This window comes from Pipistrellus hanaki, assembly GCF_964339955.1.
Source record: "Pipistrellus hanaki genome assembly, chromosome: 9".
Classification (NCBI taxonomy): Eukaryota; Metazoa; Chordata; class Mammalia; order Chiroptera; family Vespertilionidae; genus Pipistrellus; species Pipistrellus hanaki.
In genome coordinates, this window is record NC_140511.1 from 32,427,807 (window position 1) to 32,442,831 (window position 15,025).

Below are 15,025 nucleotides of genomic sequence, written 5' to 3' on the forward strand. Positions count from 1 at the left end.
AGTGAGCCATGGAAACTTTAACCTGTTAACCGAGCGGGACGTATAAATACGTCAAACATAAACAATATCGGGTACGGGTAGAACGTATGAATACGTCCTTGAAATATATGTCATGCCCTGAAACGGGCGGGACGTATATTTCTGAACAATAAAGGTATTAGTCACCCATACATGTCTCCACATGAATTTAAGACACGGAGGGAATCAGTATAATTTCGCTATTGAGAGTGGTGGACATGTTCTGGGTGAGCAGTGACGGGTACGTACTTACACTTACCTACCTATTTTCGTATTACATATTATTTACTTATATTTTTTATATCTCCAACCTTTATATAATAAAAAAACATATAAAATTGATCCAATCAACAATTAATTTGTCAGAAAAGTTTAAAAGTTTTTATGTATGTGAACGAGAAATATGCGTAGATGAATCTCTTTTATTATGGAAAGGGAATTTATCTTGGAAAGCCCGATCCCACAATCCAGGACTGCTGGCTCCCAACTGTTCACCTGCCTGCCTTCCTGATTGCTCCTAACTGCTTCTGCCTGCCAGCCTGATTGATGTCTAACTGCTCCCTTGCCAGCCTGTTTACCCCCAACTTCCCTCCTCTGCTGGCCTGGTCATCTCTAACTGCCCTCCCCTGCAGGGTTGATCACTCCCAACTGCCCTCCCTTACAGGCCTGGTGCCTCCCAATTGCCCTCCCTTGCAGGCCTGGTGCCTCCCAACTGCCCTCCCCTACTGGCCATCTTGTGGTGGCCATCTTGTGTCCACATGGGGGCAGCTATCTTGATCCTGTGTGTTGGAGTGGTCAATCTGCATATTACTCTTTTATTAGATAGGATAGAGGCCTGGTGTATGGGTGGGGACCCGCTGGTTTGCCCTGAAGGGTGTCCCGGATCAGGGTGGGGGTTCCCTTGAGGCGTGAGGCGGCATGGGCAAGAGGCCTGTATATTTTCTATAGCTGTTTGCAGGCCAGCCACACCCCTCAGCAACCCAAACAGAGGCCCTGGTATCTGGAATTTATTTACCTTCTTCAATTGAAACTTTGTAGCCTGGAGCAGAGCCAAGCTTTCTGCTTGTTCAGTGGCTACTGCCATTTCTGTTTGGATTTGTCTACCTTCTATAATTGAAACTTTGTATCCTTGAGTGGAGGCTTAGGCCAGCAAGGGCAGGCAGAAAGTTTGGCTTCCTCCATTGCCTGGGAAACTCAAGCCTCCCTCCTGCTCTCTGTGGCTGCAGCCATCTTGGTTGGGGTTAATATGCATACTCACTCTGATAGGCTGATGGGTGTGGCTGGTGGTGTAACAGAGGTATGGTCAATTTGCATATTACTCTTTTATTAGATAAGATATGCTAAGTGCTGTTTGTAGGTTCTAGGGACATGTCAGTAAGCAAGCAAGCGTCATTGCTCTTAAGCAGCTTATAGACAGTGAGAAAAGAAATAAATAAGACAATTTCAGTACTTATAATGCCATGAAAAATAGAAATTATGCATTACAGAATAAAGAGGTGTGGGGAAGCTGCTTACACAAATCCCTAAAAGGCACAGTGAGTCATTTGAATTGTATCTGGGGTGTCATGGGAAGGAAAGGATTTTCTGAGTTTAAGCAGAAGTCAGACATGCTCTACCTTGTATTTCCAATGACTCTAACTCCTATCTGGAAGAGAGATTATAGGACAACAAGAATGGAAAGATGTAAGCCAGTTAGGTTATAAAGATAGCTCCGACCGGAGATGGTAAGGTTCAGGCTACAGGAAGCCTCAGACTAACTGTGGAGGTAGTCACTCTATGATCCAGAATATATTTTAGAAGTAGAGTAAGATTTCCTAATGGATTGGACTAGGAGTATAAGGAGAAGAAAAGAATTAAAGATCCTATGTTTCTAACCTGAGCAATTGGATGGATGGTTGATACCATTTGCTGCACAGGGAAGGCTTAGAGGAGCGATTTGAGATAGGGTGTTTATAGCTGTTTTTAAATTTAATACTTTCAGTTTATTTCTTTCTATTTCATCTGTCAAATTTCTCCAACTAGTTTACAATCCATTTTGTATTTCTTTTGTATCCTAACGTGCCTAGCACAGCACTGATTTAATATATGCCTGCTGAATCTAATTAAATTGAAGTAGCTTTATAAGAACACATTTGAATCAACATTTTCAAGCCCTATGTTTGAAAAATCAAGTACAGATGTTTTATTCAAAGACAGTGCATGTTTAAAGTTAAAAAACAAATGCTAGTAACAAACCTACTAGATATATGTTTACAATCTTAAAATGCATGCATTGTTGAATGGTTAGTGGCATAAAAGAAATTGCAGAGAGAAGTTTTCAGAAGAACTTAAATAGAAAGACTTTTAAATGTCATAAATTATAATTAAACTAAATTTGACATTGCATTTTAAATAACTACAAGCAGCATATGATGAATTTTGAAAGACTGAAATCCTCAGTCATTGTAACAACCAACAAAACAAAAGGAAATCATGTGAACATAAAATTTATGTGTTCTCTTTTCTGAATTTATTTATTTAATCCTCACAGAGGATATGTTTTCATTTATTTTAGGGATAGAGAGGAAGGAAGGGGGGAGAGAGACAGAAACATCAATGTGAGAGAGAAACATCGATCAGTTGCTTCCCATAAGTGCCTCCACTGGGGAATGAACCCACAACCTGAGCATGTGCTTTGACAGGGAATCAAACCCATCACCAAACCAACTAAGCCACACTAGCCAAAGCTATGTGCTCTCGCTTAATCACACTGTGGCATCCTAGCAGCTGGTGTGCTTGTGGGTAATTGGTTCTGGCACATTAGCCCCAGGAAAATGTTTCCATCATTTTATAGCCATACCTTGGGCAGAAGCCAGAAAAATATTTAATTCTTTATTTTATACCTTTTCTACATACCTTCTATACATTTTACACCTTAACAATTATTTTTCTAACAATTCTAAAAACTAAAAAACTATACTGGTTGAAAAATTGTATACTTTTTCTTCCAAAATGTGTTTACTAACATTTAACAAAAAAACAGCATTTTCAGATGGGTATTAATTCAACTGACTTAAGTTTTTAATTTTTAAAAGTGTTAATCATTTCAATTATAAACCACTGGTCTAATAACTGAGATTTAGCAGAACTTACTAAAAGGTAATTATGCATAACAAGAGTAACTACAGGGGAGCCCAAGGGAAGATATTTTTGTAATTAAAAAAAGCATTAATAGAGATATCTCTTATTTAAAGTATATAGTTTTTTACCTGACCCCACAACATAACACAAACATAACTAGCAAAATTCATATTCATAATTACATAGTATAAACAATGTACTGTTTTCTACTTTGAGATAACTATCAACACTAAAAAAAAAAAGCAGAGAGGTGTTTTACCTGCCATTGATTTACATAGTTCTCTCCCCCAGTAATATTTAAGGTCCTCAGAAGCAATGACTATTATTTTCATAATTCCTGTTTCACCTACGGTATCTAACACAATAGATGCTCTTATCCTTTGTTTGCAGTTTTTCCTAAACCTTGGCCGAACTTGGCAATCCTTGGAAAGGCAAGAATTTTGTGCCTTTTTGACACATCTCTAAGATGGAGCTTCCTCCAAGTCCTCTCCTTTCTTCAAGGTTCAAATCCCAAGTAAATCATAAAACCTCCTCTGATTGCCCCAGCCAAAAACTAACTTTCTTTTTTGAAGTTCAAAGAAATGTAACTGTTAACAAAATATTTGACATGAATATGCTATCCTGGACAATTAATTACTTATTCATTTTAAATCTACATCTAGTTATACATTGTTCCCTCAACTAAATTAAAATTTAAGGACAAATTAATTGCTTATATTTGTGCCCAACACCTACCAAAATGCTTTGTACTTAATAAATAAATGTTCACTGATAAAAATAAAGACAAAGATGATAAAGATAATATGGAGTCAGTTCTGCATATTCTTTTATTATTATTCAAAGGCATAGCAGTGTAATTGAAGAATAAATAAATGTCACAGCCAAATCTAACAAAATTATATTATTTCTAACCAAATAGTTACTATTTCACTGTTCCCAACATTTTGAGTGGGGCTGTGTATGTGTGTATGTATAGAATCAACTCATAATGAAGACATGGTCAAGAAGTGAAAAGGTAGGAGACAACCCTCCAAAAATCATCATCATGAGCAACAGCGGTGATGTGCTATAGAATTGTACACTTGAAACCTGTATGGTTTTATTGGCCAATATCACTCCAATAAATTAAATAAAAATAAAACAATACAATTAAAATAATAATAACTGTCTGGCACAGTAACAAAAAATGTCACAAAACAATATGCCCCCAATTTTAAAAATAGGCATATAGTGTATAATGTGAGTATACATCTTTGTCTGTGCATTTATGAGATACACTGGAGAAAAAGGAATGAAATAAGAAAAAACAAACACTAAAATATTGGTAAATTACTACACAGTAAAATTATAAACTTTTACTTTCTTCTTTATGCTTTTCTGTACTTTCCAAATCAGAAACACATACCTAAATACAATTAAAAATTTTTTTAAATAAAACCTCCCAATATTTAGGAATTTTATTGTTGATGTTTTAACTCAACAATTTCAACTAAGTCTAATAAGCAATATAAAGTTATAAAGCAAAGTTAATTCTTAAAGCTTAATTCAGTACCTCTAAAAATACTTAAATTCTTACTTATTCTGAAACCATCACCCTGTTACTATAGTAACAGTTACATAATATCAATATAAATAAAAGGCTCTTTAGATAAAGGGAAGATGAAGCTTATTGGATTATCATTAGTATCCAGAATATATCATGTGCAGATTAGATTCACTTTCCTTTAGACATAGTCAAAATCTATATGTAAAGCCTTTAGTCTCATTAAATTTTTTAATGACAGAATCTTTATAACTGATTGACAAAGAATAAGACCAATTCATATTTTTCATTTTTTGAAAAACTTTTCTAATACTGAATTTTATTAATCTGGACAGAGAGTACAAATCTAGTTAACAGACAAATGCCCCTCCCCAAAAAAGTTTTTCATTTAGAAAGAACTAGATACTCAAAGGTTATTCTAAACTAGAAACTATCACAACAACATGGTATAGTCACTCTGAAAAACAGTTAAAAATTTCTGTAAAAAACAAACAGCAACTACCATAGGACCTGGCAATCACACTCATGGGCAATTAGCCTAGAAAAATAAAAACTCACACTCACACAAAAAGCTGCACCAGAATATTTATAGCAGCTTTATTTGTAACTAGAGGCCTGGTGCACAAAATTCGTGCACGGGTAGGGTTCCTAGACCTGGCTGGCTATCAGGGATGATCTGTAGGGCAACTGGTGGGGTAATTAAGGGGCACCCAGCTGGCACCTGCCTTGGTTGGCCTGGGGCCTGCAGGATGGGGGCAGCTCCTGTGTTGAGCATCTGCCACCTAGTGGTCAGTGTGTCTCATAGCTACTGGTCATTCCACCAGTCATTCCACCATTCAGTCAATTTGTATATTAGGCTTTTATTGTTTAGGATAGCCAAAAAAACGGAAACAAGCCAGCTATCCTCCAATAGGTGAATGGATAAATTAATATAGCCACACCATTGAACACTAGTCAGCAATAAAGAGGAATGAACTAGTGGTATGTGCAACTTGAATGAATTGGCAGGAAATTATGCTAAATTAAACAGCTAATCACAAATAGTCTCTACTATATGATTCTATTTATATACCACTCCTAAAATAACTATAGGTATTATAGAATTATGGGAGTAAAGAATAAATGAGAGGTTGCCAGAGGTTAACTGGGAGGAGAGTGGTAAGAATAAGGGGAAATTGGATGTAGTTACCCAAGAGCTGCAGGGGGATCCTTGCAGTGAAACAACTATTCTCTCTCTTGTCTACAATAAATATCTGGAAATATCGTGATTCTCATGCTACTATAAGATAGCACTACTAAAGGAAACTAGGTAAAGACTACAAATCTATTATTTCTTAAACCACAGATAAATCTAGGATTATCCTATATAATAAAGAGGTAATGTGCAAATTAACCCTCATTCCCTCACAAGATTGCTGCCTACAACCAAGCCAGCAGGGGGGTGAGGGACGAACAAATGACCGAACAAGCAGGCTGCATGGGGCAACCAGGCCGGCCGAGGGTGGAGGGAGGCTGTGAGGGGCAACCAGGCCAGCAAGGGGGGTAGTTGGTAGGCCTGCAGTGGTGGGGCAGTCAGGGACGACTAGGACAGCAGGAGGGGCAGTTAGGGGTGAGCAGGCCAGCAGAGGGAGGGAGATGAGAGCGACCAGGTCAGAAAGGGAGGCAGTTTGGGGTGACCAGGCCAGCAGAGGGGAGAGTTGAAGGCGATCAGGTCGGCTGGGGGGTGCAGTTGGGGGCAATTAACTGGTGGGGTGGGGGGGGCACTGAGAGGCAACCAGGCTGGCAGGGGAGGGGGCAGTTAGGGGCAACCAGGCCAGCAGAGGGGGGCAGTTGGGGTGACCAGGCCGACAGGGGGACAGTAAGGGGTGACCAGGACAGCAAGGAGGGCAGTTAGGAGAAACCAGGCAGTTAGGAGGGCAGTTAGGAAGGGGGCAGCTGGGGCGATCTGGCTGGCAGCAAGGGGCAGTTAGGGGTGACCAGGCCGGCAGGGAGCCAGCTAGGGGCAACCAGGCAGGCAGGCAGGCAGGCAGGTGAACAATTAGGAGCCAGTGGTCCAGGATGTAAGAGGGATACCTGACTACCAGTTTAGGCAGTCGGACATCCCCTAAGGGGTCCCGGTTTGGAAAGGGTGCAGGCTGGACTGAGGGGGACCCCCCTCCCATGTACAAATTTTGTGCACTAGGCCTCTAGTTTCAATATAAAAAGTTTAATCTTAAAAAAAAATACAATATTTTAAGGGCACTTTCCAATAATGATTATATCAAAGTCAAAGATCTTCCTTTCAGGAATTTACAACCTAAAGCAGGTAATATAAAAAAAGTTTGTGAAAGTTTACTTAGACTTTAAAGATAAGTGATAAATATATGCAGCATTTGGGTACTAAAGTATCTACCATGTGGTAGTACAGAAAAGCATGTGCATGGCTAAACAAAAAAAAAACACATTAAAATCAAATCCATTCTAGTATGCAAACATAATATTTTTTAAGTGTTGCTGTTTTTTAATAAGAAAGGAAAGCAGCACCCAGAATGACTTGCTGCTACTAATACGGTTTCCACAGTACCTTATTATTTGTCTTTCAGTCCTTTTCAAATATTATTATTTCTACTTGAAGCCTGATGCATGAAATTTATGCAAGAGTAGGCCTGCCTTCCCCTGGCCACCGGCACGGGCTTCCCTCAGGCACCAGGGACCTGGGCTTCCCTTGCAGCCTTGGCTTCGTCTGAAAGGTCATCCGAAGGGATGTCCAGTTTAATTAGCATGTTACACTTTTATTATTATAAATTGTGACTTCTCCATTGGACAGCCAGCTCCATAAGTGCAAGGACTATCTCTTGGTTGCCTATGAGCATATGAACACAGTAACTGACGCATGGTAAGTTCAGAGCAAAAATTACATAATCTGTAACTGAAATGAATTGGTAAATATAATTCTGAATTATATTTTCTTGTTACAGAATTCAAGAACGTATCAAGTAAATAAATATTTATCTTTTAACTAAATTTTCCAATGTTGCCTTTTAATTCTAAACAACTTTAAAAGATTTTAATATACTTATTTAAATCTGAAGTTGAGCCGGGACCGGTTTGGCTCAATGGATAGAGCATCGGCTCAGGGACTGAAGGGTCCCAGGTTCGATTCCGGTCAAGGGCATGTACCTTGGTTGCGGGCAGATCCCCAGTAGGGGGTGTGCAAGAGGCAGCTGATCGATGACTCTCTCTCATCGATGTTTCTAACTCTCTATCTCTCTCCCTTCCTCTCTGTACAAAATCAATAAAATATATTTTTAAAAAATAAAATAAAAAATAAAAAAAATAAATCTGAAGGTGACAGTGAAAATTACATAATTTTAATTACATATTTTCCATAAAGAATACCAGACTAGTTAACATTAATTTCACTTCTGTAAACTCAGAAATTTAGAAGCCTAGCTAATTATTTTATTACACTAGAGCACATGTGTCAAACACAAGGCCCGCGGGCCAAATCCAGCCCGCCAGGCCTTGCAATATGGCCCGCACCGCGCTGTCATCACTGCACTCCGCTGTCAGTTTATGACATTGTCAGTTTATGACTGTTCAGTAAACCATTCGGCCCGCGATTTAGGCAGGATTTTAGATTTTGGCCCCTTCTCTGATTGAGTTCGACACCCCTACACTAGAGGCTCAGTGCACGAATTCATGCACCTGTGGAGTCCCTTAACCTAGCCTGTGGGATGGCGCTGAAACCACTCTCCAACATCCACTGAGGAGTCCTAGATTGCAAGAGGACACAGGCCAGGCCAAGGGATCCCCACCAATGCATGATCGGAGCCAGGGAGGGACATGGGAGGTTGGCCAGCTGGAAAGGGACCACAGGAGGGCTCCAAGGCATGTCAGGCCTGTCTCGATCAGTCCTGATTGGCTGGACCCCAGCAGCAAACTCACCTACTGGTCAGAGCATCTGCCTCCTGGTGCACGTCATGTCAACTGGTTGACTGTCTGCCCCCTCATAGTCAGTGCACGTCATAGCAACTGGTCTAACAGTTGACTTTCTGACCCCTGGTGGTCAGTACATGCCTCAGCAAGAAGTTGAGTGACCTTAGCATATCATTAGCACATTACACTTTGGTTGAATGGACGACTGGACACTTAGCATACTAGGCTTTTATTAAATAGGATATGCTGAGTGTTTGAAGATAGAACCAATGCTGTGTTGATGTGGAAGAAGAACATACTTCATAAGAGCTCACCTTACACCATTTTTCCCATAATAAATGGCAACAGAAACATAATATGAAATTTAAATAAAGATGTATAGAGATACACAGATATAGATATAGATCCTATCAAAGATGAATGTCTATGCTTTCTAAAAATGTCATAAAGGGCACGGGCCTGTGAATCACTTTCCCCCTGAAATAGGTGAAATCCAGTCATATGTGACAGGAATAAACCAGAGGCATCAAGCCTCTCTCAAACGTTTGTATATATCCTTCAAAAATAGAGACAAAAAATATTCTCAAATTTTAGCAGCTTTCCTTTATTTTTATTTTTTAAGGGAACTTAATATTTAAAAAGATTTAAAAACGCATGGAAAACCCTCAAAACAAAAAACAAAAAAAATTACTTACCAAGTTGGCCATATAAATTGTGAGCAGCCCTCTCCTGAAAATAATTTTAAAAAGAGATTAAGAATTAATTTGACTTAATGATCACTTTATCATTTTTGAAAAATATATCAAAATAATTATCAGGAGTTGAGAAAAAGGGGTAGATTATGCTGAACTAATTTTTCAATACCCCAATAGTCAGATCTAAATAGATTCATTCTGTTTAATGTTTATTAATTTAAATTTTTTTAAATTTCAATTGCCTAGTAAGCTTATTGTGGAGAGCACATAGCAATATCAAATCATTATATTATATACCTGAAACTATTATAATACAATGGCTTATAGGTTAATTATATCTTAATTTTTAAAATAATTATTATCTTATTATTAATAGGAAGAATACTATAATTTGCTATTAGTCTATATCATCAATTTTCAACTGGTGTGTCGCAAGAATTTTTAATTCAATACCTAACTATTTAGTAAGGGGCATTGACTTGGTTTCCCTTAGACTGTTAAATAAAAATAATAACAACAGCCAACACAACAATAGTCATCTGATGTGAATGAACCAAAATTATACCTTTTTTTGTCAGATTGATGAAAAATATGTTTTGGTATGCTGCAGAATTTTAGTAATTAGTTTATGTATACCACAAAATGAAAACAAGTTGTAAATCGTTGTTTTACAGTATACTAGAGAATTCTAAATTTAATAAAGAATCCTAATGAATTTATCTTGACAAAAAGTCAAAACCAAAACAATTCTAACTTAATGCAAATTTATTCAAAAAATCAGATCTTCTATTTGTTTCACACAAAATACAATAGCTCATTAGATATGATTACAAATCATACAAAGTCACCTTGGTTCTACCTCCACTGTTAAGTGAGAAGTCAGGCACTAAGTGAACTTTCTAATGCCAAAGGACAAACAAAACTTCGAAACACTCTACAAAAAAATGCATATTTACCAAGTTTACTTTATAAGAATTCAGCTAAAAACTAAAAAATAGGGACAATTTTATGCCTTTAGTTATTTTATCTAACTTATCATACATGAGACCATGAATGAAACATATCCTATTCTGTAGGAAATAGGTGTTTTAAGAGTTTAAGGGCAGAGTTCAAATAACAAACTCTGAAACTTACCTGAGTTTCAATTATAAACATTTTTAGTATTCAAAGAAAAGAAAAAAAAACTTTTTAAAAAATAAGTACCAATTGTCCAGGTCTTGATAATAACATTGTCAATGAAATCCTCTTGATGTCAGATCCAGTCTGATAGTTCATTATTTAAAAGGGCTTAATAAGATTTTTATTATTACTAAAGCCACATAGAGACAGTATGATTTACGTGAACACGTTGAAATGAAGTTAGGAAATCAGGGTTTCAGTTAACTTTAATTCTCCAGTACTCCGTATCACTAAAATAGGCAATAAAACTAGTTTTCTAATTTACATTTTTAAATATAAAAACTATTTAAAGAAAAAAAATACTTTCATATATCACCAATATGTAAACATCATACTGGACCTACTCTGGTTGAAAGGGCATGCCCACTGAGCCACAACTCCCTCCCAGCCCACCCCAATGTCCCTCTTCAGCAGGTCCTAACGCACCTCAGCAGAACAACTGAATTCTACTGCTGCTCTACAAAGAATTTTAAAATCACTGATAGGATGACCTGTAAGGTGCCTTCTAGCTCTTCTTTTCTATGATTTGTACAATTGAAATTTTGACAACTAGTCTTTACCAATCTTACCAACTTCTATCAAAAATTCTAAATCAAAGATGTTCTAATAGTACTTATTTTAAATCAATTATATAAAGAAAAATTAGGGTAACATCAATAACCAAGAGTCACACACAAGCAGAAAAGTTAAATCCTTCTCTTAAGAGTAGTGATATCTACTCTTACTAAAAGAATTATATACGAATAAGATAATATTCTTAATTATAAAACCAAATTAATTTTCTTTCTGTGAAGATAGCATGACATATAGCATGACATGAAACTTGAAGATAGCAAAAATTTATGGACAAAATATATGGTATTCTTTCATACTTATATTTACATTTACATTTAATCCATTAATTTCATTTTGGTCATAATTACTTTAGGAATTTCATAACTGCAACAGTGAAATTTAACAACTAACCCTTGAGTAAGCTTAGAATAAATAAGCGATTTTTGATATTTTAATCCATGTCCATTTCTTGAGCACCCTGCAGTTTTAATTTACCTAAACTAGTACTAAAAATCAAAGCAAATTCCAAAGCAATTCCAAGAAACAAAATCCATCAGAATAACTTCTCTCTGAACCACAAACAAAGCACTTCCTAGAAAAAGAAAGAGAAGACTAGTTCTTAACAGCCCACCTACAGATAAACTAGATGTTACCAATGCTTCCTGCTGAGTTACTATGATCACAGTTCATTGTGGCACAAATTTTTTAAGAAACCCTGGAAACAACTTCAAAGCTTTCTCAGAACCCCATGGTGATGTGATTAAGATTTAAGTAAGCTGCCCTCTTACAGAGTGTCAAGAACTAGCTGGCAAAGCACACTTAATTCTATAAAAGGAGAGAGGGAGACTGGAAAAGATGATGGATATATATATTTATATATACACATATGTGTGTGTGTGTATGTATGTGTATACATGTATGTATATATGTATGTATATATATCCACCATATGTGCATGTGTATATGTGTGTGTGTAACCATATTGTATGTTCTTACTTGATTAAATATTTTTTTTTAAATTCAAATTATACAATTGAGTCCAACATGTATAATCTCATAGTAATGATTTCACTATTAAATAACAGCTCCAGAGATTTAAAAATTAGGACTATTGCTGCTAATTGGAAAATAATACTAACCTCCCACATAATATTTCTTCCACTCTTTCATATATATTACTAATATTTATTTTAAAAGAGACAGAATGCATACATGTTTCAATTGACAACTAACTCCTTAAATGTTATTGTTTTCTAACTTCTAAACTCATACAAGGGTATTCTGGGCTTTTATACTGTGATCCTCTCCCATAGCTTCAATGACCACTTATAAGAAAAAAACACCCCAATTTTATTTTTATAACTATAATGCTTCTCACATTTCAAGCTGCCTATTGGCTTTCCACATCAACATATCATTGATTTTCCTTGTGAATTAAAGGTACAATTACAAACTTCTTTTCCCTAAAGTAAAAACTATCCTACCTAATAAAAGAGTAATATGCAAATTAACCATCACTTTGCTCAAGCCACACCCAACAGCCATGCCCAGCAGCCAATCAGAGCAAGTATGCAAATTAACCCCAACCAAGATGGCTGTAGCCAAAGAGAGCAGTTGAGAGGCTTGGGTTTCAATAGAGGAAATCAAGCTTTCCACACACCCTGGCCTGACCAGGCCTCCACTCAAAGATACAAAGTTTTAATTATAGAAGATAAATCCCAAGAAAAAAATGGCCTCTGCCGGAGCTGAAAAGAACAGGCTAGGGTTGCCCCTGACAACAGAAGAAGCAAAGCTCTCCACGTGCCCTGGCCAGCCTAGGCCTCCACTCGGGCTACAAAGTTTCAATTATAGAAGATACATAAAACCAAACAGAGATGGTGGCAGCTGAAGTAAGCAGGAAGCTTGGCTCTGCTCCAGGCTACAAAGTTTCAATTGTAGAAGGTAAATAAATTCCAGATACCAGGGCCTCCATTTGGGTCACTGAGGGGGGGGGGGGGGGTTATGGCTGGCTGCAAACTACCACAGGCCCCTCACCCAGGCCACCCCATGTCCCAAAGGAACCCCCACCCTGATCCAGGACACCCTTCAGGGCAAACCAGCTGGCCCACACCCATGCACCAGGCCTCTATCCTATCTAATAAAAGAGTAATATACATATTGACCATCACTCCAACACACAATATGGCTGTCCCCATGTGGTCAAAGATTCTGCCCCCATGTTGGCACAAGATGGCCACCACAAAATGGCCAGCAGGGGAGGGCAGTTGGGAGGCACCAGGCCTGCAAGGGAGGGCAGTTAAGAGAAACCAAGTCTGCAGGGGAGAACAGTTAGGGGTGGCCAGGCCTGCAGAGGAGGGAAGTTGGGAGCAATCAGGCTGGTAGGGGAGCAATTAGACATCAATCAGGCTGGCAGGGGAGTGGTTAGGGGGTGATCAGGCTGGCAGGCAGAAGCAGTTAGGGACAATCAGAAAGGCAGGCAGAGGAGCAGTTGGGAGCCAGCAGTCCTGGATTGTGAGAGGAATCCCAGAGTGGAGACTCTGTAGATTGGGCAAACAGGCTGGCAAGGGAGGAGTTAGACATCAATCAGGCTGACAGGGCAGTGGTTAGGGGATGATCAGTCTGGCAAGCAGAGGTTGTTAGGGGCAATCAGGAAGGCAGGTAGGCGAACAGTTGGGAGCCAGCTGTCCTGGATTGTGAGCCCAGTAGGATCGGGCCTAAACGGGCAGTCGGACATCCCTCAAGAGGTCCCAGATTGGAGAGGGTGCAGGGTGGGCTAAGTGACCACCCCCCCCCCCCCCGCTCCGCATACAGACCATGCACGAATTTCGTGCACCAGGCCTCTAGTAATATTAATATGCTTCATTTCAGTCACTAGATATAATAATTTTAAAATATAAATAACTTCAACCTTTACAAACTAATTATCATCCATTAAAGGATTTTGATGCTTAATTTATTAAAATATTTAAAATTTGATTAGTAAGAAATAATTTTTCAAAACTATAAAAAAGTCTAAGTTAACTTTTACACAATTCCAGATAAACACAGACCAGACTTCCTTAAAACAGAGCAAAACTACTTATTTTGTTATGTTTTAAGGTCAATCCCAAAAACATTTTTAAAACCTGCTTTATAAAAAAAGTCACTAGCTTCTGAATAATACTAAAAAATTAAAATTTAAAGTTTTAATTAGACCCCAAACTAGGATTTGTGGTTGACACATACATATCTATACTAATAAAAGGGCAATATGCTAATTTGACTAGGAGACCTTCCAGATGAAGCCAGGGCTGCAAGGTGGCCAGAGAGAAGCCTGGGTCCTGGGTGCCTGCTGGTGGCCAGAGGGAAGCCTGGGTCCCGGGTGCTGGAGGGAAGCCTGGGTGCTGGGAGCCGGGTGCCAGAGAGAAGCGGGTGCCGGCAGCTGGGGGAAGGCCTACTCTTTTGTTTGTTTTGTTTTGTTTTGTTTACAGTTACACCAACAAGCCTTTAATGAAACTGCTATCAGTTCATTCAAGGCTGCCCAGATGATTTCAAAAGCAATGTGGCAGAGTGTCTATTTCCCAGTGATAAATGCATGTTCACTGCTAATGTTTTTTTTTAATTTTTTAAAATATTTTTTTTTCTTTATTGATTAAGGCATTACATATGTGTCCTTATCGCCTCATTGCCCACCCACACCTCCACTCATGCCCTTACACCCCTGTTGTCTGTGTCCATTGGTTAGGCTTATATGCACACATGCAAGTCTATGATTGATCGCTCCCCTTTATTCATACCATCCCCTACCTTCCCTCTAAGGTTTGACGGTCTGATGGATGCTTCTCTGTCTATGGATCTGTTTATCTTCATCAGTTTATGTTGTTCATTATATTCCACAAATGAGTGAGATCATGTGATATTTATCTTTCTCTGATTGGTTTATTTCACTTAAAATTATGCTCTCCAGTACCATCCCTGCTGTTACAAATGTTAAGAATTTCCTCTTTTACCTCAATAT

At 38.2% G+C, this 15,025-nt stretch overlaps 1 protein-coding gene across 2 annotated transcripts in view; it reads right to left on the reverse strand.

Moving 5' to 3' along the window:
- Positions 1–15,025, reverse strand: part of TMEM135 (transmembrane protein 135) — a 192,066-nt gene that overhangs the window by 154,308 nt on the left and 22,733 nt on the right. For both annotated transcript variants that reach the window (XM_084895225.1, XM_084895226.1), the window contains exon 4: positions 9,295–9,328. In XM_084895225.1, the coding sequence (XP_084751351.1) occupies positions 9,295–9,328 (34 nt within the window). The remainder of the gene's footprint in view (positions 1–9,294; positions 9,329–15,025) is intronic.